Source organism: Harpia harpyja, chromosome 5 (genome assembly GCF_026419915.1).
Source record: "Harpia harpyja isolate bHarHar1 chromosome 5, bHarHar1 primary haplotype, whole genome shotgun sequence".
Taxonomy (NCBI): Eukaryota; Metazoa; Chordata; class Aves; order Accipitriformes; family Accipitridae; genus Harpia; species Harpia harpyja.
The window spans coordinates 79,436,902-79,460,743 of NC_068944.1; the positions used below are offsets into that span (position 1 = coordinate 79,436,902).

The 23,842-nt window shown below is 62.4% G+C and overlaps 1 protein-coding gene across 1 annotated transcript in view; it reads left to right on the forward strand.

Annotated features, from left to right (window-relative positions):
- Positions 1-5,962: 5,962 nt before the first annotated feature.
- The window catches only part of EPPK1 (epiplakin 1), a 42,511-nt gene continuing 24,631 nt past the window's right edge, over positions 5,963-23,842 (forward strand). The window contains exon 1 of the mRNA XM_052786826.1: positions 5,963-23,718. Coding sequence (XP_052642786.1) covers positions 6,129-23,718 — 17,590 coding nt within the window. The 5' untranslated portion in view covers positions 5,963-6,128. The remainder of the gene's footprint in view (positions 23,719-23,842) is intronic.

Here is a 23,842-nt window from a genome sequence, read left to right on the forward strand (position 1 = left end):
ACCACACATTACTGCTAATTACTGTAACCAGACCCTTTCCTCTGCCTTTGGGCGTTGTGCCCAAGAAAGCAAAAGCAAAACAGCGTCGGCAGGCGTAGCACAGAACAACTCAGCACAGCCTAGCATGGCCCGGCACAGTGCACTGTTTTCCTGCGTGAGCAGCCACATTGCCTGGAGTGGGGGGGCCCGACGTCCCCCTCCTGCCTATCCCTGCTGCAAGTCAGGGAGACGATGCCCTGTCGGCCACCTGTGCCAGGCTCACTGGTCACTGGCCAGCCGTGCCCGTGCCTGGCCCCGCTGCGGCCCCGGGGCCATCCTTGGTCCCAGTGTGGGCTGGCAGGGTCCCCGGGGGAGGCTGCAGGGGGGGACTGCTGGCCCAGACCCCGCCGGAGGGTGAGCAGGTCAGCGCCTCCGCAGCTTCGCCAGCGGGAAGCTCTGCGGCGACGGCACCGCTCCAGCATGCCGGTGCCCAGCCCTCTGCGGCGGTGGCGAACACTCATCCCTGTTTGCCTTTGGATTAAGGCTCCTCAGCACCTCCCAGGAGTGACACCTCTGTGACAACCGTTGACAATGCCTGTGCAGCCATCATGCTGGTTTCTGGGCTGCAACCTCCTCTCCATGTGCCACAGGAACAGGTACAGCTACGGTGGCAGCTGCCAGCCCTGCCGGGGCGGTCGCAGCCCCTGCCCCTCTCACCAGCCCTGCTGATGCTGCCCCTGTTCAGACATCACCCCATGGGTCTGGGGCATCGTCCGGGCCAGCCCCTCTCTCAGCCCCACAGCTCTGGCTGCCGTGGGGTGACAGCATCCCGAGGGACCCTCTGCCCTCCCAGGCTCAGCGATGCCCAAGCAGCGGGCACAGAGGGGGCTCCTGCCTGGGTGTTCGGCCATGCCGTTTCTGGGGGAATGCCTCTCCACATGGGGTGCACCACCACCGCCGGGGTTAGCGGCACCCTCAGCGGGCAGCAGGGCTGTGTGTGCTCGCTGGACCACGCCGTGCCATGCTGCAGGCTTGCCCGGCCAACCCCGTGCCTGGATACCGGCAGCTCTCCAGACAACACACTCCCACGCACTGTAAACATCTTGCCCAAAAGTGGTGCGCATCCCTGCCTCAGCACATTGCCCTGCAGGGCTGGCACTGGGAGGGGGCTGCGGCACGACCACCGCAGCGCCCGGTGGCCCCAAAGGTGGTCCCCTTCCCCATGCACAGTGCCCGCTGCTCTTTTGGGGCTCACCGAGCACCCATGGCGCCGGGGAGAGGAGAGGGGGTGCTCGGGGTGGAGCAGGGAACTGGGTGTGGGGCTGGTGATGGAGGCAGGGCAGGGGTGTTTGGGTGACTCGGGTGGCTTAGGCACGTTTTGGGCAATTCAGGCTCCACGTGCACATCCAGGGATGTGGGCAAGGTTGGGGGAAGTGGGGAAGGGTCCCCCCTCTCCACCCCAGCTGCCGTGGTGCCGTGGTCAGGCCCGCGGGTGGAAGCCTGGGGTCTGTCAGCCCTGCAGCCTGGGGTGCGGCCAAATAGACACGGCAGCGCAGCCGATTTGACGGGAAACGGACATGCAGCAGGCATGGGTGGCGAGGGCTGCAGGGGCTGCCGTGGGAGCCACCACCAGGACAAGGTGCAGGGGCATGGCTAAGGCTGCTGACACCCGGGGTGGTTATAGGGCAACGGGGAGAAGGGTGAGAGGCTGCTGGGGACGAGAGCAGCGCAGGCACGCTGGCCCTGTGGAGGTCCCTCCTTTGCAGAGGGCACTGCCCAAGCCAACGGCTGCCTGCGGGGACAGGGCCACCTGCCCGCGCTGCAGCCACGTCGGGACTGGCGAACCCCTCGCCTGCAGGGGCACGGTGCAGGGAGGGCAGCGATGGGGCGGCAGGGCCAGAGCGCAGCCGGACCCCTTGCAAGAGGGGGGACCCCGGGGCAGCCAGAGGGAGCCGGTGGGGAGGGCTGGCCCGCATGTTTCTGGCAGGGCTGGGCCGGTGTGTCATCCCCAGGGGCGGGGAAGGGCAAGGTTTTAAACGTGCTCTGGTCGCAGGCAAGAAGCAGCGGGACTGCGGGCACCTGCCGGGCGAGCCCGTCCTGCGACCACCGTGGGCAGGTAGGAGAGGTTGGATGGAGAGGAGCCTGGCTGGGTCTCATGGGGCTGTGCCGGGGGGGGTCACGGCGGACAGAAGCGCTTGCGCAGGTTCTGGGTATGCGAGGAATGCGGCATTGCCAGCGCCCGCCGGTCTGGCTGGGCTGCGGCCAGGTGCAAGGGTGGGACAGTGGGCGTAGGGTAAGAGCCGTACGGTGCCGTGGCATGCTGGGCACTGCCGGCCCTCGTGGCTGAGCACAGCAGGAGAATGGTGGTCCCTGACCCCGGCATGCTCCGGGAGTGGGATGAGGAGGGGGCAGGCAGTGGAGCAGGGGGCTGGAAGCACCATTCCATAGTGCCATTCCGTAGCCCACCATACCCAATGAGGTGGGTACATGGCGCCGTGGGATTTTCCCCCCGTGGGCAGGGTGCGACCACCTCCCACAGCTGCAGCGGAGGAGCAGCCCCGCTCCAGGCACCTAACAGGGCAGGTCAGCCGGCAGGAGCCCATCCGCCACTGGCTGTCAGTGGGACCCAGGCACTGCATCCCCTGCTCCGTGGCAGCCGGGCAGGCAGCACTGCCCGGGAAGGCGTGCTGGGCTGCCCCCCCAGCCCCTCTCAGAGCAGGGCCCCCCAAAGTACCCCAGCTACCCTCCCCTGCCCCTATCACCCTTCCGTCACAGCCCAAGCCAACTTCTCTACTGCTCTCCCTCCCCCTGAAACACCCCCAGCTTCAGCCTGTCCCACCAGAGACCACCCCACAGACTTCACCCGGCCCCCTCCAGGCTCCCACCCGCAGCCCCAGCCCCTCCCAAACCCTCTGCTGCTCCTTCCCCGGCAGACACCTCCTCCGCCACCCTCTCCCTGAAACCAGGTCCCCCACTCTGCCAGTAAAACCTGTCCCTTCTCCCAGTCCCTCCCCACAGCCCCCAGCAGCCTCTCTCTCCCCAGCTGGCGCCGGCCTGTTGGTGCACCCTGCGGGTGCGGACGTGCAGGGTCATCCCATGGGATGTGGGGCAGCCGTAGCTGCAACGCTCTCCCATGCGCTGGGTCTACGAGGAAGACCCTCCTGCCGTCACTCAACGCGGGGTCGCGGCACTGGTGGGTGCGAAGGGGCTGCGCGTGCAGCGCCGTCCGGAGCCGCGGCTCACGCCAGCACGTCTCCTGACGCAGCCAGAAGTGAAAGGCGCGGAGCAGCGATTGCCGCTGCCAGGGAGAGCTGCCCGCGTCGGGGAGAGACCGTGGCCCCGGGGAGGGCTGCAGGTGCCAACGCCTGAACCTCCGCCAGGAATCTCCCTGGCTTTGTAGGCAGAGTCGGTTACTAAAAGTTTCCATGGGGCTGACGCCTTCTGACTAAAGGGAGAAGAGTCCTTTCTCTGCCCGCTGCCTCCTCCCCTGCCCGTGAAGGGCAGGGGGCTCCACCTCAGCCCTGGGGGGTTCCTACCCCTGGTCCCCAGCCCCGATGGGAATCGGGCATTCAAGATGCCGCAGTGTTACCGGTGGCAGCGCCCAAATGCCCTCTGCACTCCGGTGCCGGTGACCGGCTTAGGTCTGAGACGTGTGGGGATCTGCCCGGGGCTCTCCGGATACCGCAGCCACACCGGCGCTGCCCACCCCTGTGCCCGTGGCATGGCTGGGCTGAGCCCAGCTTCTCCCAAGCGCAGCACAGCCCGTGCCATCTAACCCAGCACCTAACCCGTCTAACTCTGCCAGGAAAGGGCTGCGGGGCCAGGAGTAGCTTTCCCAGCCCTGCAAGTCAGCACGGCCGCAGGACCGGGGTGGGTAGAGCTGGTGGTGAGGTGCTGCCAGCCCTGCCATATGGTTTGCATGTGCGTGGTGCCAGGGCTGCCCAGGGCAGGGGCCCCCCCGCTCCCAGCCCACAGCCCACAGCACAGGACAGAGCGACTCCCCCCGCTCTCAGCCAGCAAGATGGGCCCCTCACATTCCCCCGCAGCAGCTCCCCTACCAGGCAGAGATACACCCCCCCCCCTCCCCGAGCCCCAACCCTGCTCTCCTCCCCTCACCCCGTGTGGCTCAGGACAGCCCTTCCCAGAGCCCCATGGCCGTCCCGCCCGCCGTCCCCACCTCTTGGCACCAGAGCCAGGTGCAATCCTGAACCTGCAAACACAAACAGCATTGCCTGGGCAGATCCAAGCCCGCACGGCCACGCTCGCACTGACATCACGGGGCGGACGGAGCCACCGCCTGTTGGGACCTTTCCCCTGGGATGGGCAGCAAGCCTAGCGCGCGGCTGGGACAGAGGAGCCCTTGGCAAGGAAAAGGTGCTGGACTGGCCCGGGGGGCACAGGACGAGCTGGAGTGGGCACAGGGGGAGAGAGCTGGGTGCACAGAGCCCCACTGGAGAGGCTGGTCCCATGGCGAGCAGGTCCCCGGCACAGCACCCGCCGGCACCGGCATGCTGCTCTTTGCTCCCTGGTGTGTTTACGGTGGCGGCGCAGGGAAGGACGTGGGTCCGTGAGCCCCAGGCAGCGAGATAGGGCTGGTCTGCACCATCCCCACTCAGCGCGACCGTCACGGGAGGGTCAGCGTGGCACCAGCTCTCCATGGGACTGCTCTGCCAGCGCCTTTCCATGTACAGCGGTGCATACCATGCAGTAGCCCTGCTCTGGCTGTGTCCTTGCAGCTGGGTCCAGAGATGCCAGCGGACAGCACCACGACCCAGCTCCGCTGCAGAAGTTCAGGCAAGTGGGTCTCCTCGGCCTGCCGCAGCACTTCGTGCTCGGTCCCGTGGCTTCACCTGCCTCCGCAGGGCCAGTCCAGCCCTGGCACACCCCACTCTGCACTGGTGCCAGCGGCTCTCCATTAGGGGATGGGGCTCACGACGGAATAAAGAGCCATCTCTGCTGCCCCAGCATAGCAGGGCTAGCCCCTGCGCTCCTCAAACCTGTTCCAACCCTGCAGCCTCCTGCTGCAGGACCAGCTTCCAGCCCAAGGACTGAAGGGTGTTGGGCACGGACACCCCACCGTGCAAGGCTGCGGGCAGCGAGGCTCCTCTGCAGCATCGTGTGCCACAGCCATAGCCCGCAGGCTGCGGCTGATGACAGCTCCCAGACCTCTGCACAGTCCGTACTCAGCCACAAATGCCCTCCAGCCTTCTGGTGTGCACAGCCCGGCGTGCGACAGCCTCGTATTCCCCTCCGGCACCATAATTTGACTGCATAATGGCTGCATTGTGGTTGATCCTAGTGTGCCCAGGAGCTGTTCAAACATGAGTGCAGGGATGCAGGTCTGTGTGCAAATAGTGTGGCCTGCTGCACCCACCCGCTTCTCCTTCGGCTTCCCCCCCCCCTTCCCACGCTTTCTGAGCAAGGCAAGGAGGGCAGATACCCCATCTCAGTGCAGCGGTATGCACCAGGCAAAGAGCCTCCAGGGATTCTTCTGGGTGCCCGGTGGCTCCAGCCCCTGCTGACCGGTGCTGCTGTGGGGAGTGTGCCAGGGGACCAGGCTGAGCCCCTGTCCCTGGCAGAGGGGAGCAGCCTTTCTGTGCTGGCTCCGGGTTTGCTCATCCCTGTGCCGGTGTCAGCAGCAGCCCGAGCGAGTGCTGGTACTCCCTGGGGGTTGCTGCTGCTTTGCCCTCCAGGCCCTTGAAGCACTCTACAAGGCTTCTGTGCAGAGATGAGCCCTGCACAAACAGGTGGCCAAATGCACGTGACAGCTCGTGGGGGCTTTAACTCCTTACAGGAGCCAGGCCTGTCTCAGCTCAGTGCTCCATGGGTCCCACCAGTGCTTCTGCTCCAGTCTCTCTGTCACACTGAGATGTCCCAGTGCACCCAGCAAGTCTAGCTCAGGACGCAGAGGGTGCTTGCCTCTGGCAGGTCTGGCTCAGCATGTCATGTTCAGGGGCAAGCACAGTGCCCTGAATATGCTCAGCCTTCGGCTGTTACTTCCTCCTGCCTGTGAAGTATTTCTTTTTCTTTTTTTCCCCAGTATTATTTAGCATGCAAACCATAGAAAAGTTGGTTTCTCACTGAGCTTTCCCATTCTCTCCCCTCTCTTCAAAGAGTCTTGACAGCTGTGAAAGGCGTGCAGCAGGAGGATGGAGAGCAAGCCAGCAGTGAATGGCCATGCTGCCCCCAACTCTCACCAGGAAGACATGCCAGGAGCAAACCACTTGAGCCAGGACATATTGCCTTGCAAACAGAAAAAGGCAGCTGACAGGGATGTGGTGGTGATGGATGCTTCTAGTGAGCCCTCGCAGGCAGCTGGCAGCATTGCTGGAGTGTATGTAGAGGCTTCAAAGAAGATAATGAGCTTTTATGATGCCACCAGAGAGCACCTCCTGAGTTTGGATTCAGCACTCTGTCTTCTAGAGGCCCAGGCAGCCATGGGCTTCATCACTGACCCAGTGAAGAACAGGCAAGTCTCTGTAGCAGAAGCTGTGGAGCTGGGGCTGGTGGGGCTGGAGCTGAAGGAGAGGCTACTCTCTGCAGAGAAAGCTGCTACTGGCTTCGTGGACCCCTACACAGAAGAGAAAATCTCCCTCTACCAGGCGATCCAGAAGGACCTGATTGGGAGGGAGCAAGGTACCCGGCTGCTAGAGGCCCAGATTGCAACTGGAGGCATCATTGACCCAGCCACTGGCTGCCGGATCCCAGCAGATGTTGCCTGCGAGAAGGGATATTTAGATGAAGAGATGAGCCAGTTCCTTTCTGACCCCAGCAATGAGGACAGCAAAGGGTTCCTCAACCCCAGTACTATGGAGAGGGCCACTTATATGGAGCTTATAAAGAGGTGTGTTGTTGATCCGGCCTCGGGCTTCCTCCTCTTACCCCTGCAAATCACGTTCCCAGGGCTGGGAGGGAGGGTGACCAGCAGGGATCTGCTGGACTCTGGCATCATCAGCCCTGACATGTTCAGAGGTCTTGAGGAGGGAAGAGTTTCTGCCCAGGAGGTAGCAGAGAATGACTCCGTTCAGCAGTTCCTCCATGGCACAAGGAGCGTGGCTGGTGTTGTCCTGCCTTCCAGTGAGCGGAAAAGCCTTTACCAGGCCCTGAGAGAGCATCTCCTCCTGCCTGGTGCTGCTCTGATGCTCCTGCAAGTCCAGGCCTCCACCGGCAGCCTGACAGACCCCGTAAAGAACAAAACCTACTCAGCTGATGAGGCTGTCAGGGTCGGTCTCATTGGCCCAGAGCTTCATGAGAAATTGTCTTCAGCTGAGAGGACCATCACGGGGTACAGGGACCCCTCCACTGGAGAAATGCTCTCTCTATTCCAAGCCATCAGGAAGGGATTCATCCCCAGGGATCATGGCATTTGCCTGCTGGAGGCTCAGATGGCCACAGGGGGTATAATTGCTCCAGGCAGGCACCTCCGTGTCCCTACAGAGACAGCTTGCAAGTGGGGGTACCTGGACGAGGACACAAGACAGCTCCTCTCCAGTCCTACTGATGACATGAAAGGATTCTTTGACCCCAGCTCCAAGGAGAAGCTGACCTATGCAGACCTGCTCAGGCGCTGTGTCACTGATCCCAACACAGGGCTCCTTCTGCTGCCACTTGGTGGAGACAGCAGAGAAGGATCTGAGGGAACCCCCCTCTTCTTTGACCACAGGACCCAAACAGCTCTGGAAAACACACAAGTACCCATTGCTTTAAGTAAATTCAAGGGAAAGTCAGTGTCTCTCTGGAAACTCCTCTTCTCAGACTACATCCAGAGTGAGCAAAGAGCTGCTCTCACTCAGCAGTACCTTGCAGGAACGCTCTCTATACAAGAATTGGGTAAGGCGGTCAGCGCCGCCATTGAGGAAGTGGCTTCCACTGCTAATGTCACCTTCAAAGGACTGAGGGACCAGGTGACAGCTGACCAACTCCTGAGCTCCGAAATTATCAGCAAAGATTTGTTTAAGAAACTGAAGGAGGGAGCAACATCAGCCAAAGAAGTTGTCAGCATGGACACTGTCAAGAAGTACCTGCAAGGGACAGGTAGCATTGGTGGGCTGCTGCTTCCCGACTCCCAGGAGAAGATCAGCATCTACCAGGCAAAGCGGAAAGGACTTCTAAGGCCAGGAACATCGCTGATCCTCCTGGAGGCACAGGCTGCCACTGGATTTATCATTGACCCAGCTGCCAACAAAAGGTATTCTGTGGATGAGGCTTTAAGAGCGAATGTCATTGGCCCAGATGTTTACGACAAGCTACTGACTGCAGAGAAATCGGTCACCGGCTACAGAGATCCTTACTCAGGGAACAAGATCTCCCTCTTCCAGGCCATGAATAAAGAGTTCATCGTGAAGGAGCACGCCATCCGCCTGCTCGAGGCCCAGATCGCCACGGGCGGCATCATCGACCCCGTCAACAGCCACCGCATCCCCGTGGAGGTGGCCTATAAGCGTGGCTACTTCGACAAGAAGATGAACTTAATCCTTTCCGATCCCAGCGATGACACCAAGGGCTTCTTTGACCCCAACACCCATGAGAACCTCACCTACCTGCAGCTCAAGGAGAAGTGCATTACAGAGCCATCCACCGGGCTCTGCCTCCTTCCTCTGAACAGCAGGAAGCGCCAGTTCATTGATGACACCACCAGACGGGTCTTCAGGAGCTCCTGGCTGCCGGTCAGGTTTGGGCGGTTACGGGGGGAGAAGGTCTCCGTGTGGGACCTGCTGAACTCCGAGTACTTCAGCGAGGGAAGGCGCCGAGAGATATTCAACCACTACCAGCTGAGGAAGCTCACCCTGGAGCAAATTCGAATCATGTTAGAGGAGGAAATGAAAAAATGGGCCCCCATCAAGTTCCCAGCCATGAGAGGCAGCGTCAGCGCTTACCACCTGATGGAAACAGGTGTCATTGACAAGGCCCTGTTTGAGAAGGTGTTGGAGGGATCCGTCACACCAGAGGAAGTCTTGCACATGGACTCTGTCAGAAAGTACCTCTATGGCTCTGGCAGCATTGGGGGCATTGTACTCCAGCCATCAAACCAGAGGATAAGCATTTACGAGGCCATGAAGCAAAACATTGTGGTACCAGGAGTAGCCCTCCCACTGCTAGAGGCCCAGGCTGCCACAGGCTTCATCATTGACCCAGTGAACAACCAGAAACTCTGTGTGGATGATGCCATCAAGGAGGGAGTCATTGGGCCAGAAGTCCATGAGAAACTGCAGCATGCAGAAGGGGCTGTAACAGGCTATAAAGATCCTTTCACAGGCAAGAAGATATCCCTCTTCCAGGCAATGAAGAAGGGCCTGGTTGCGGACAAACAGGCCATGCAGTTGATGGAGGTGCAGATGGCTACAGGAGGCATTATTGATCCAACATGTGGCCACTATATCCCCATAGAATCTGCCCAGAAGCGAGGGTGCCTGGATGAGGATACAAGCAAGGCCCTTTCTAAGCCCAATGACAACAACAGAGCCTTCTGCATCCCAGACAGCAAAGAGGCCGTGACCTATGCTGAGTTAATCAAGCTCTGCCAGAAGGACGAGATCTCCGGCTTCCACTTGCTGCCTCTGCGACAGACAGCGGCTCCTGCCTACACCGACGAACAAATCCAACAGGTTTTCAAGGAAACTGTGGTGAAGGAAAAAGGGGTCTCCCTCTGGGAGCTAATCCACTCTGGGTATTTCACTGAGGAGCAGAGGAGTGACTTCATGGAGAGGTTCCGGTCTGAGGAAATGTCGCTGCAGCAGCTGGTTGCTCTTGTGCTCAGACTGGTTGGGGAGATGGAAATGAAAGCCCGCACCGAGATCACCTTGGAAGGCTTGTGGGGCAGTGTCCCTGCAGTCTGGCTGCTGGATGCTGGCATCATTACTGAGAAGACGTTTGAAGAACTGGCTGAGGGCATAAGAACTCCTGAGGAAGTGGCGGCAATGGAGAGTGTGAAGAGGTACTTGCAGGGCACAGGCAGCATCGCCGGGGTATTCATAGAAGCATCCAAAAAGAAGATGAGCTTTTACGATGCCATGAAAAACAATCTCCTCCTCCCTGGGGCTGCTCTGAGGCTGCTAGAAGCTCAAGCAGCCACAGGATACCTAACTGACCCAGCAACAAACCAGAGACTCAGTGTGAGGGATGCTGTGAAAGCAGCTGTTGTTGGCGAAGAGCTCACCGAGAAACTCCTTCTAGCTGAGAGGGCAGTGACTGGCTACACAGACCCCTACACAGGGAGCTCCATCTCACTATGTCAGGCACTCAGGAAAGAGTTGATTCCCCTGGGAGATGCTGTTCCCTTGCTAGAGGCCCAGCTGGCCACAGGAGGGGTCATTGATCCCATTCACCACCATCACCTTCCACTCCAGGCTGCATGCAGATATGGCTTCTGCGATGAGGACCTGATCCAAACCCTCTCTCAGCTGAATGACAGCACCAAAATCTTTTTTGACCCAAACACGAAAGAGAACATGACCTACCAGCAGCTGAAGGACAGGTGCATTCATGAGGCTGAGTCAGGTCTCTGGCTCCTTCCTCTGTCAGAAAATGCGATATTCTGTGTGGATGAACAAACCATGGAGGTGTTGAAATCTGTGACTGTTTGTGTCAACATAGGGCGGTTCAAAGGACAGACAGTGTCAGTCTGGGACCTTCTCAACTCTGAATACCTCTCAGACAGTAAGAGAAGAGAGCTAGTGCAAAAGTACAAAGATGAGAATACTGAAGTGCTACATGAAATCATAACAATTGTCACCACAATCATCAAAGAGACTGAGACACAAGGCAAGAAGTTTGCATTCAAGGGACTAAGGAAAAGAGTATCCGCCAGTGACCTCTTCCAGTCTCAACTGATAGACAAAAAAACCCTCGATGAGCTCAACCAAGGGAAGAAAACAGTCAAAGAAGTCACTGAAATGGACTCTGTCCGCAGGTACCTGGAGGGCACCAATTTCATAGCAGGGGTCCTTATACAGCCAAGCAATGAGAAGATGAGCATCTACCAGGCCATGAGGAAGGGCATCCTGAGGCCAGGGACAGCACTGGTGCTGCTGGAGGCGCAGGCTGCCACCGGCTACATCATTGACCCAGAGAAAAACAAGAAGTTTTCAGTGGAGGAAGCATTAACTGCAGGTCTAATTGGAGGGGAGATTTTTGAAAAGCTACTCTGTGCAGAAAGAGCTGTAACAGGCTACACCGAGCCCTACACAAAAGCCCCAATGTCCCTGTTTGAAGCTATGAACCAAGGGCTGATTGTGAAGAGCCACGGCATCCGCCTGCTCGAGGCCCAGATTGCCACTGGTGGCATCATTGACCCTGTACACAGCCACCGTATCCCCGTGGAGGTGGCCTACCGGCGCGGCTACTTCAACCAGGAGATGAACCAGATCCTCTCCGACCCCAGTGATGACACCAAGGGCTTCTTTGACCCCAACACCCATGAGAACCTCACCTACATGCAGCTCCTGGAGAGATGTGTCCAAGATTCAGAGACTGGGTTGTACATGCTACAAGTTGTACAGGAAGGAGGAAAGTACTTCTACATTGATGAATTTACAAAAAAGGTTTTGTGCTCAAAGCCCCTTAAAGTGAAAATTGGAAAGTTTAAGGACCAAACAGTTTCCATCTGGGAAATTCTCTGCTCTCATTACATCTCCGAGCAGAAAAGGAAAGAACTAGTTATGCAGTACAAATGCAAAACCCTAACACTGGAAGACCTTATAGCCATTATCTTCAAAATAATTGAGGATACAGAGCAAAGAGCAGAAGCCCTCAAGGTTAAAGGACTCCGGGGGGACGTGTCAATATCAGAATTGTTTAACTCTGAGATAATTGACAAGAAAACTCTAGATCAGCTGCAGGATGGAAGTCTCACACTTGCAAGCCTCACAAAGAGGGACACCATCAAAAGGTACTTGGATGGCACTGGATGCATTGCTGGGGTTCTACTCCCATCGAAGAAAGAGAAGATGAGCATCTACCAGGCCCTGAAGAAGGGCCTCCTCACAGAGCAATGTGCACTGGGACTGCTGGAGGCACAGGCTGCCACTGGTTTTCTCATTGACCCACTAAAAAATAAGAAGCTCTCCGTGGATGAAGCCGTCACGTCCGGGCTAGTGGGGAGCAACTTGCACAAGAATCTCCTGTTGGCAGAGAAAGCTGTGACGGGATACACAGATCCTCATACAGGAAATAAAATATCCCTCTTCCAGGCCATAAGGCAAAAGATAACAGTCAAGGAGCATGGCACCCACCTGCTCGAGGCCCAGCTTGCCACCGGCGGTGTCATTGACCCCATGCACAGCCACCGCCTCCCTGTGGAGGTGGCCTACCGGCGTGGCTACTTGGATGATGATATGTTTCTTCTGCTTTCTGATCCAGATCATGGTAGCAAAGGTTTTATAGATCCAAACACCCATGAGAAAATCAGTTACAGTCAGCTCCTGCAGAGATGTTACAAAGACAGAGATACTGGATTGTACCTGCTGCAGGTCATGGAAAAAGAAGATGACTATTTCTACATTGATGAGCAAACAAAAAATGCCCTATTATCTACAAAGGTACAAGTGCCTGTTGGAAAATACAAAGGACAAGTATTATCACTGTGGGAACTTCTCTGTACTGAGTACATCACAGAAGAGAAAAGAAAAGAACTGGTGAAAAAATATAAAGAAAAATCCAATCATATTCTACAAGGAATCATTGATACAATACTAAATATCATTAAAGAAAGAGAAGAGGACAGAAGTGATGTCTGGTTCCAAGGAATCAGACAACAAATAACAGCATCAGAACTTGTAAGTGCACAGATAATTACAGAAGAAACAATGGAAAAACTCCACGAAGGAAAAGAGACGGCACAAGAAATAGCACAAATGGATAATGTGAGAAGATACCTTGAAGGAACTGGAAGTATTGCCGGGGTGCTGGTGCCCTCCAAGGCTGACCCCGCCAAGATGGAGAAGATGACCATCTACCAGGCCATGTGGAAGGGCATCCTGAGGCAGGGCACGGCGCTGGTGCTGCTGGAGGCGCAGGCTGCCACCGGCTTCATCATTGACCCGCTCAGCAATAAGAAGCTCTCCGTGGACGAGGCCGTCTCGTCCGGGCTGGTGGGCAGTGAGCTACAAAAAAAACTTCTTTGTGCAGAGAGAGCAGTAACAGGCTACACCGACCCCTACACAGGACAAAAGATGTCTCTTTTCCAGGCCATGAAGAAAGAGCTCATCGTCAAGGAGCACGGCATCCGCCTGCTGGAGGCCCAGATCGCCACCGGCGGCATCATCGACCCCGTGCACAGCCACCGCCTCCCCGTGGAGGTGGCCTACCGGCGCGGCTACTTCGACCAGGAGATGAACCAGATCCTCTCCGACCCCAGCGACGACACCAAGGGCTTCTTCGACCCCAACACCCACGAGAACCTCACCTACATGCAGCTCCTCCGCCGCTGCGTCCCCGACCCGGACACGGGGCTGCTCATGCTCCAGCTGATGCACAAGGGCTCCGTGCTCTACCAGCTGACCGAGGACGCCCGGCAAGCCCTGCAGGCTGCCCGCACCACCCTCAGCGTGGGGCTCTTCCAGGGCCAGAGCGTCACCGTCTGGGAGCTCCTCTTCTCCCGCTACGTCCCCGACCACCGGCGCCAGGACCTCCTCCGGAGGTACAAGGCGGGGACGGTCACCATCTCGGAGATGATCACCCTCCTCACCGCCATCATCACCGGGGCTGAGGGCCAGGGCCACGGCGCTGCCTTGGCCCGCAAGCCGACGCAGCGGGAGGCCCCGCCGTTGGCCGAGAATGGCGAGGCCGCGGGCTCCCAGCAGGAGCGGGAGCGGGAGCGGGAGCGGGAGCTGGAGCGGGAGCGGGAGCGGGAGCGGGAGCGGGAGCGGGAGCTGGAGCGGTCCCTGAAGTCCCGCACCGTCGAGGTCTCGGCGGGTGGCTTCCACGGCAGGAAGGTCTCCCTGTGGGAGCTCCTCTTCTCCACGTACGTCTCCGAGGCAAAGAGGCAGGAGCTGCTGGCGCAGGTCCGGGCCGGCAGTGTGGCGCTGGACGAGCTGGCGAGGCGCCTCACCCTCCTCATCGAGGAGGTGGTGGAGCGGAGCAGCAGCATGAAATTCACGGGGTTCAGGAGGCAGGTGACCGCCTCGGACCTGGTGGACTCGGGCATCATCGACAAGGACACGCTGGCCGACCTCGTGCAGGGCTCCAAGACGGTGGAGGAGGTGACGGAAATGGCCTCCGTCAAGCGCTACCTGGACGGCACGGGCTGCATCGCCGGCGTGCTGGTGCCCTCCAAGGCCGACCCCGCCAAGATGGAGAAGATGACCATCTACCAGGCCATGTGGAAGGGCATCCTGAGGCAGGGCACGGCGCTGGTGCTGCTGGAGGCGCAGGCTGCCACCGGCTTCGTCGTTGACCCGCTCAGCAACAAGAAGCTCTCCGTGGACGAGGCCGTCTCGTCCGGGCTGGTGGGCAGCGAGCTGCACGAGAAGCTCCTGTCGGCCGAGAGGGCCGTGACGGGCTACACCGACCCCTACACCGGCGACCAGATCTCTCTCTTCCAGGCCATGAAGAAGGAGCTCATCGTCAAGGAGCACGGCATCCGCCTGCTGGAGGCCCAGATCGCCACCGGCGGCATCATCGACCCCGTGCACAGCCACCGCCTCCCCGTGGAGGTGGCCTACCGGCGCGGCTACTTCGACCAGGAGATGAACCAGATCCTCTCCGACCCCAGCGACGACACCAAGGGCTTCTTCGACCCCAACACCCACGAGAACCTCACCTACATGCAGCTCCTCCGCCGCTGCGTCCCCGACCCGGACACGGGGCTGCTCATGCTCCAGCTGATGCACAAGGGCTCCGTGCTCTACCAGCTGACCGAGGACGCCCGGCAAGCCCTGCAGGCTGTCCGCACCACCCTCAGCGTGGGGCTCTTCCAGGGCCAGAGCGTCACCGTCTGGGAGCTCCTCTTCTCCCGCTACGTCCCCGACCACCGGCGCCAGGACCTCCTCCGGAGGTACAAGGCGGGGACGGTCACCATCTCGGAGATGATCACCCTCCTCACCGCCATCATCACCGGGGCTGAGGGCCAGGGCCACGGCGCTGCCTTGGCCCGCAAGCCGACGCAGCGGGAGGCCCCGCCGTTGGCCGAGAATGGCGAGGCCGCGGGCTCCCAGCAGGAGCGGGAGCGGGAGCGGGAGCGGGAGTTGGAGCGGGAGCGGGAGCGGGAGCGGGAGCGGGAGCGGGAGCTGGAGCGGTCCCTGAAGTCCCGCACCGTCGAGGTCTCGGCGGGTGGCTTCCACGGCAGGAAGGTCTCCCTGTGGGAGCTCCTCTTCTCCACGTACGTCTCCGAGGCAAAGAGGCAGGAGCTGCTGGCGCAGGTCCGGGCCGGCAGTGTGGCGCTGGACGAGCTGGCGAGGCGCCTCACCCTCCTCATCGAGGAGGTGGTGGAGCGGAGCAGCAGCATGAAATTCACGGGGTTCAGGAGGCAGGTGACCGCCTCGGACCTGGTGGACTCGGGCATCATCGACAAGGACACGCTGGCCGACCTCGTGCAGGGCTCCAAGACGGTGGAGGAGGTGACGGAAATGGCCTCCGTCAAGCGCTACCTGGACGGCACGGGCTGCATCGCCGGCGTGCTGGTGCCCTCCAAGGCCGACCCCGCCAAGATGGAGAAGATGACCATCTACCAGGCCATGTGGAAGGGCATCCTGAGGCAGGGCACGGCGCTGGTGCTGCTGGAGGCGCAGGCTGCCACCGGCTTCGTCGTTGACCCGCTCAGCAACAAGAAGCTCTCCGTGGACGAGGCCGTCTCGTCCGGGCTGGTGGGCAGCGAGCTGCACGAGAAGCTCCTGTCGGCCGAGAGGGCCGTGACGGGCTACACCGACCCCTACACCGGCGACCAGATCTCTCTCTTCCAGGCCATGAAGAAGGAGCTCATCGTCAAGGAGCACGGCATCCGCCTGCTGGAGGCCCAGATCGCCACCGGCGGCATCATCGACCCCGTGCACAGCCACCGCCTCCCCGTGGAGGTGGCCTACCGGCGCGGCTACTTCGACCAGGAGATGAACCAGATCCTCTCCGACCCCAGCGACGACACCAAGGGCTTCTTCGACCCCAACACCCACGAGAACCTCACCTACATGCAGCTCCTCCGCCGCTGCGTCCCCGACCCGGACACGGGGCTGCTCATGCTCCAGCTGATGCACAAGGGCTCCGTGCTCTACCAGCTGACCGAGGACGCCCGGCAAGCCCTGCAGGCTGTCCGCACCACCCTCAGCGTGGGGCTCTTCCAGGGCCAGAGCGTCACCGTCTGGGAGCTCCTCTTCTCCCGCTACGTCCCCGACCACCGGCGCCAGGACCTCCTCCGGAGGTACAAGGCGGGGACGGTCACCATCTCGGAGATGATCACCCTCCTCACCGCCATCATCACCGGGGCTGAGGGCCAGGGCCACGGCGCTGCCTTGGCCCGCAAGCCGACGCAGCGGGAGGCCCCGCCGTTGGCCGAGAATGGCGAGGCCGCGGGCTCCCAGCAGGAGCGGGAGCGGGAGCGGGAGCGGGAGTTGGAGCGGGAGCGGGAGCGGGAGCGGGAGCGGGAGCGGGAGCGGGAGCTGGAGCGGTCCCTGAAGTCCCGCACCGTCGAGGTCTCGGCGGGTGGCTTCCACGGCAGGAAGGTCTCCCTGTGGGAGCTCCTCTTCTCCACGTACGTCTCCGAGGCAAAGAGGCAGGAGCTGCTGGCGCAGGTCCGGGCCGGCAGTGTGGCGCTGGACGAGCTGGCGAGGCGCCTCACCCTCCTCATCGAGGAGGTGGTGGAGCGGAGCAGCAGCATGAAATTCACGGGGTTCAGGAGGCAGGTGACCGCCTCGGACCTGGTGGACTCGGGCATCATCGACAAGGACACGCTGGCCGACCTCGTGCAGGGCTCCAAGACGGTGGAGGAGGTGACGGAAATGGCCTCCGTCAAGCGCTACCTGGACGGCACGGGCTGCATCGCCGGCGTGCTGGTGCCCTCCAAGGCCGACCCCGCCAAGATGGAGAAGATGACCATCTACCAGGCCATGTGGAAGGGCATCCTGAGGCAGGGCACGGCGCTGGTGCTGCTGGAGGCGCAGGCTGCCACCGGCTTCGTCGTTGACCCGCTCAGCAACAAGAAGCTCTCCGTGGACGAGGCCGTCTCGTCCGGGCTGGTGGGCAGCGAGCTGCACGAGAAGCTCCTGTCGGCCGAGAGGGCCGTGACGGGCTACACCGACCCCTACACCGGCGACCAGATCTCTCTCTTCCAGGCCATGAAGAAGGAGCTCATCGTCAAGGAGCACGGCATCCGCCTGCTGGAGGCCCAGATCGCCACCGGCGGCATCATCGACCCCGTGCACAGCCACCGCCTCCCCGTGGAGGTGGCCTACCGGCGCGGCTACTTCGACCAGGAGATGAACCAGATCCTCTCCGACCCCAGCGACGACACCAAGGGCTTCTTCGACCCCAACACCCACGAGAACCTCACCTACATGCAGCTCCTCCGCCGCTGCGTCCCCGACCCGGACACGGGGCTGCTCATGCTCCAGCTGATGCACAAGGGCTCCGTGCTCTACCAGCTGACCGAGGACGCCCGGCAAGCCCTGCAGGCTGCCCGCACCACCCTCAGCGTGGGGCTCTTCCAGGGCCAGAGCGTCACCGTCTGGGAGCTCCTCTTCTCCCGCTACGTCCCCGACCACCGGCGCCAGGACCTCCTCCGGAGGTACAAGGCGGGGACGGTCACCATCTCGGAGATGATCACCCTCCTCACCGCCATCATCACCGGGGCTGAGGGCCAGGGCCACGGCGCTGCCTTGGCCCGCAAGCCGACGCAGCGGGAGGCCCCGCCGTTGGCCGAGAATGGCGAGGCCGCGGGCTCCCAGCAGGAGCGGGAGCGGGAGCGGGAGCGGGAGCGGGAGTTGGAGCGGGAGCGGGAGCGGGAGCGGGAGCGGGAGCTGGAGCGGTCCCTGAAGTCCCGCACCGTCGAGGTCTCGGCGGGTGGCTTCCACGGCAGGAAGGTCTCCCTGTGGGAGCTCCTCTTCTCCACGTACGTCTCCGAGGCAAAGAGGCAGGAGCTGCTGGCGCAGGTCCGGGCCGGCAGTGTGGCGCTGGACGAGCTGGCGAGGCGCCTCACCCTCCTCATCGAGGAGGTGGTGGAGCGGAGCAGCAGCATGAAATTCACGGGGTTCAGGAGGCAGGTGACCGCCTCGGACCTGGTGGACTCGGGCATCATCGACAAGGACACGCTGGCCGACCTCGTGCAGGGCTCCAAGACGGTGGAGGAGGTGACGGAAATGGCCTCCGTCAAGCGCTACCTGGACGGCACGGGCTGCATCGCCGGCGTGCTGGTGCCCTCCAAGGCCGACCCCGCCAAGATGGAGAAGATGACCATCTACCAGGCCATGTGGAAGGGCATCCTGAGGCAGGGCACGGCGCTGGTGCTGCTGGAGGCGCAGGCTGCCACCGGCTTCGTCGTTGACCCGCTCAGCAACAAGAAGCTCTCCGTGGACGAGGCCGTCTCGTCCGGGCTGGTGGGCAGCGAGCTGCACGAGAAGCTCCTGTCGGCCGAGAGGGCCGTGACGGGCTACACCGACCCCTACACCGGCGACCAGATCTCTCTCTTCCAGGCCATGAAGAAGGAGCTCATCGTCAAGGAGCACGGCATCCGCCTGCTGGAGGCCCAGATCGCCACCGGCGGCATCATCGACCCCGTGCACAGCCACCGCCTCCCCGTGGAGGTGGCCTACCGGCGCGGCTACTTCGACCAGGAGATGAACCAGATCCTCTCCGACCCCAGCGACGACACCAAGGGCTTCTTCGACCCCAACACCCACGAGAACCTCACCTACATGCAGCTCCTCCGCCGCTGCGTCCCCGACCCGGACACGGGGCTGCTCATGCTCCAGCTGATGCACAAGGGCTCCGTGCTCTACCAGCTGACCGAGGACGCCCGGCAAGCCCTGCAGGCTGCCCGCACCACCCTCAGCGTGGGGCTCTTCCAGGGCCAGAGCGTCACCGTCTGGGAGCTCCTCTTCTCCCGCTACGTCCCCGACCACCGGCGCCAGGACCTCCTCCGGAGGTACAAGGCGGGGACGGTCACCATCTCGGAGATGATCACCCTCCTCACCGCCATCATCACCGGGGCTGAGGGCCAGGGCCACGGCGCTGCCTTGGCCCGCAAGCCGACGCAGCGGGAGGCCCCGCCGTTGGCCGAGAATGGCGAGGCCGTGGGCTCCCAGCAGGAGCGGGAGCGGGAGCGGGAGCGGGAGTTGGAGCGGGAGCGGGAGCGGGAGCGGGAGCGGGAGCTGGAGCGGTCCCTGAAGTCCCGCACCGTCGAGGTCTCGGCGGGTGGCTTCCACGGCAGGAAGGTCTCCCTGTGGGAGCTCCTCTTCTCCACGTACGTCTCCGAGGCAAAGAGGCAGGAGCTGCTGGCGCAGGTCCGGGCCGGCAGTGTGGCGCTGGACGAGCTGGCGAGGCGCCTCACCCTCCTCATCGAGGAGGTGGTGGAGCGGAGCAGCAGCATGAAATTCACGGGGTTCAGGAGGCAGGTGACCGCCTCGGACCTGGTGGACTCGGGCATCATCGACAAGGACACGCTGGCCGACCTCGTGCAGGGCTCCAAGACGGTGGAGGAGGTGACGGAAATGGCCTCCGTCAAGCGCTACCTGGACGGCACGGGCTGCATCGCCGGCGTGCTGGTGCCCTCCAAGGCCGACCCCGCCAAGATGGAGAAGATGACCATCTACCAGGCCATGTGGAAGGGCATCCTGAGGCAGGGCACGGCGCTGGTGCTGCTGGAGGCGCAGGCTGCCACCGGCTTCGTCGTTGACCCGCTCAGCAACAAGAAGCTCTCCGTGGACGAGGCCGTCTCGTCCGGGCTGGTGGGCAGCGAGCTGCACGAGAAGCTCCTGTCGGCCGAGAGGGCCGTGACGGGCTACACCGACCCCTACACCGGCGACCAGATCTCTCTCTTCCAGGCCATGAAGAAGGAGCTCATCGTCAAGGAGCACGGCATCCGCCTGCTGGAGGCCCAGATCGCCACCGGCGGCATCATCGACCCCGTGCACAGCCACCGCCTCCCCGTGGAGGTGGCCTACTGGCGCGGCTACTTCGACCAGGAGATGAACCAGATCCTCTCCGACCCCAGCGACGACACCAAGGGCTTCTTCGACCCCAACACCCACGAGAACCTCACCTACATGCAGCTCCTCCGCCGCTGCGTCCCCGACCCGGACACGGGGCTGCTCATGCTCCAGCTGATGCACAAGGGCTCCGTGCTCTACCAGCTGACCGAGGACGCCCGGCAAGCCCTGCAGGCTGCCCGCACCACCCTCAGCGTGGGGCTCTTCCAGGGCCAGAGCGTCACCGTCTGGGAGCTCCTCTTCTCCCGCTACGTCCCCGACCACCGGCGCCAGGACCTCCTCCGGAGGTACAAGGCGGGGACGGTCACCATCTCGGAGATGATCACCCTCCTCACCGCCATCATCACCGGGGCTGAGGGCCAGGGCCACGGCGCTGCCTTGGCCCGCAAGCCGACGCAGCGGGAGGCCCCGCCGTTGGCCGAGAATGGCGAGGCTGCGGGCTCCCAGCAGGAGCGGGAGCGGGAGCGGGAGTGGGAGTTGGAGCGGGAGCGGGAGCGGGAGCGGGAGCGGGAGCGGGAGCTGGAGCGGTCCCTGAAGTCCCGCACCGTCGAGGTCTCGGCGGGTGGCTTCCACGGCAGGAAGGTCTCCCTGTGGGAGCTCCTCTTCTCCACGTACGTCTCCGAGGCAAAGAGGCAGGAGCTGCTGGCGCAGGTCCGGGCCGGCAGTGTGGCGCTGGACGAGCTGGCGAGGCGCCTCACCCTCCTCATCGAGGAGGTGGTGGAGCGGAGCAGCAGCATGAAATTCACGGGGTTCAGGAGGCAGGTGACCGCCTCGGACCTGGTGGACTCGGGCATCATCGACAAGGACACGCTGGCCGACCTCGTGCAGGGCTCCAAGACGGTGGAGGAGGTGACGGAAATGGCCTCCGTCAAGCGCTACCTGGACGGCACGGGCTGCATCGCCGGCGTGCTGGTGCCCTCCAAGGCCGACCCCGCCAAGATGGAGAAGATGACCATCTACCAGGCCATGTGGAAGGGCATCCTGAGGCAGGGCACGGCGCTGGTGCTGCTGGAGGCGCAGGCTGCCACCGGCTTCGTCGTTGACCCGCTCAGCAACAAGAAGCTCTCCGTGGACGAGGCCGTCTCGTCCGGGCTGGTGGGCAGCGAGCTGCACGAGAAGCTCCTGTCGGCCGAGAGGGCCGTGACGGGCTACACCGACCCCTACACCGGCGACCAGATCTCTCTCTTCCAGGCCATGAAGAAGGAGCTCATCGTCAAGGAGCACGGCATCCGCCTGCTGGAGGCCCAGATCGCCACCGGCGGCATCATCGACCCCGTGCACAGCCACCGCCTCCCCGTGGAGGTGGCCTACCGGCGCGGCTACTTCGACCAGGAGATGAACCAGATCCTCTCCGACCCCAGCGACGACACCAAGGGCTTCTTCGACCCCAACACCCACGAGAACCTCACCTACATGCAGCTCCTCCGCCGCTGCGTCCCCGACCCGGACACGGGGCTGCTCATGCTCCAGCTGATGCACAAGGGCTCCGTGCTCTACCAGCTGACCGAGGACGCCCGGCAAGCCCTGCAGGCTGCCCGCACCACCCTCAGCGTGGGGCTCTTCCAGGGCCAGAGCGTCACCGTCTGGGAGCTCCTCTTCTCCCGCTACGTCCCCGACCACCGGCGCCAGGACCTCCTCCGGAGGTACAAGGCGGGGACGGTCACCATCTCGGAGATGATCACCCTCCTCACCGCCATCATCACCGGGGCTGAGGGCCAGGGCCACGGCGCTGCCTTGGCCCGCAAGCCGACGCAGCGGGAGGCCCCGCCGTTGGCCGAGAATGGCGAGGCCGCGGGCTCCCAGCAGGAGCGGGAGCGGGAGCGGGAGCGGGAGTTGGAGCGGGAGCGGGAACGGGAGCGGGAGCGGGAGCGGGAGCGGGAGCGGGAGCTGGAGCGGTCCCTGAAGTCCCGCACCGTCGAGGTCTCGGCGGGTGGCTTCCACGGCAGGAAGGTCTCCCTGTGGGAGCTCCTCTTCTCCACGTACGTCTCCGAGGCAAAGAGGCAGGAGCTGCTGGCGCAGGTCCGGGCCGGCAGTGTGGCGCTGGACGAGCTGGCGAGGCGCCTCACCCTCCTCATCGAGGAGGTGGTGGAGCGGAGCAGCAGCATGAAATTCACGGGGTTCAGGAGGCAGGTGACCGCCTCGGACCTGGTGGACTCGGGCATCATCGACAAGGACACGCTGGCCGACCTCGTGCAGGGCTCCAAGACGGTGGAGGAGGTGACGGAAATGGCCTCCGTCAAGCGCTACCTGGACGGCACGGGCTGCATCGCCGGCGTGCTGGTGCCCTCCAAGGCCGACCCCGCCAAGATGGAGAAGATGACCATCTACCAGGCCATGTGGAAGGGCATCCTGAGGCAGGGCACGGCGCTGGTGCTGCTGGAGGCGCAGGCTGCCACCGGCTTCGTCGTTGACCCGCTCAGCAACAAGAAGCTCTCCGTGGACGAGGCCGTCTCGTCCGGGCTGGTGGGCAGCGAGCTGCACGAGAAGCTCCTGTCGGCCGAGAGGGCCGTGACGGGCTACACCGACCCCTACACCGGCGACCAGATCTCTCTCTTCCAGGCCATGAAGAAGGAGCTCATCGTCAAGGAGCACGGCATCCGCCTGCTGGAGGCCCAGATCGCCACCGGCGGCATCATCGACCCCGTGCACAGCCACCGCCTCCCCGTGGAGGTGGCCTACCGGCGCGGCTACTTCGACCAGGAGATGAACCAGATCCTCTCCGACCCCAGCGACGACACCAAGGGCTTCTTCGACCCCAACACCCACGAGAACCTCACCTACATGCAGCTCCTCCGCCGCTGCGTCCCCGACCCGGACACGGGGCTGCTCATGCTCCAGCTGATGCACAAGGGCTCCGTGCTCTACCAGCTGACCGAGGACGCCCGGCAAGCCCTGCAGGCTGCCCGCACCACCCTCAGCGTGGGGCTCTTCCAGGGCCAGAGCGTCACCGTCTGGGAGCTCCTCTTCTCCCGCTACGTCCCCGACCACCGGCGCCAGGACCTCCTCCGGAGGTACAAGGCGGGGACGGTCACCATCTCGGAGATGATCACCCTCCTCACCGCCATCATCACCGGGGCTGAGGGCCAGGGCCACGGCGCTGCCTTGGCCCGCAAGCCGACACAGCGGGAGGCCCCGCCGTTGGCCGAGAATGGCGAGGCCGCGGGCTCCCAGCAGGAGCGGGAGCGGGAGCGGGAGCGGGAGCGGGAGCTGGAGCGGGAGCGGGAGCGGGAGCTGGAGCTGGAGCGGTCCCTGAAGTCCCGCACCATCGAGGTCTCGGCGGGTGGCTTCCACGGCAGGAAGGTCTCCCTGTGGGAGCTCCTCTTCTCCACGTACGTCTCCGAGGCAAAGAGGCAGGAGCTGCTGGCGCAGGTCCGGGCCGGCAGTGTGGTGCTGGACGAGCTGGCGAGGCGCCTCACCCTCCTCATCGAGGAGGTGGTGGAGCGGAGCAGCAGCATGAAATTCACGGGGTTCAGGAGGCAGGTGACCGCCTCGGACCTGGTGGACTTGGGCATCATCGACAAGGACACGCTGGCCGACCTCGTGCAGGGCTCCAAGACGGTGGAGGAGGTGACGGAAATGGCCTCCGTCAAGTGCTACCTGGACGGCACAGGCTGGCCTTTATTCCCTTAAGATTTTTAGAAAATAGTTGTAAAACCTTTTGCAATTTTTTTCATTATTGCATTGGTGAAGATATTAGCTATTGTGACTATTTCGTTTGCTGCTCGCATTTTTCT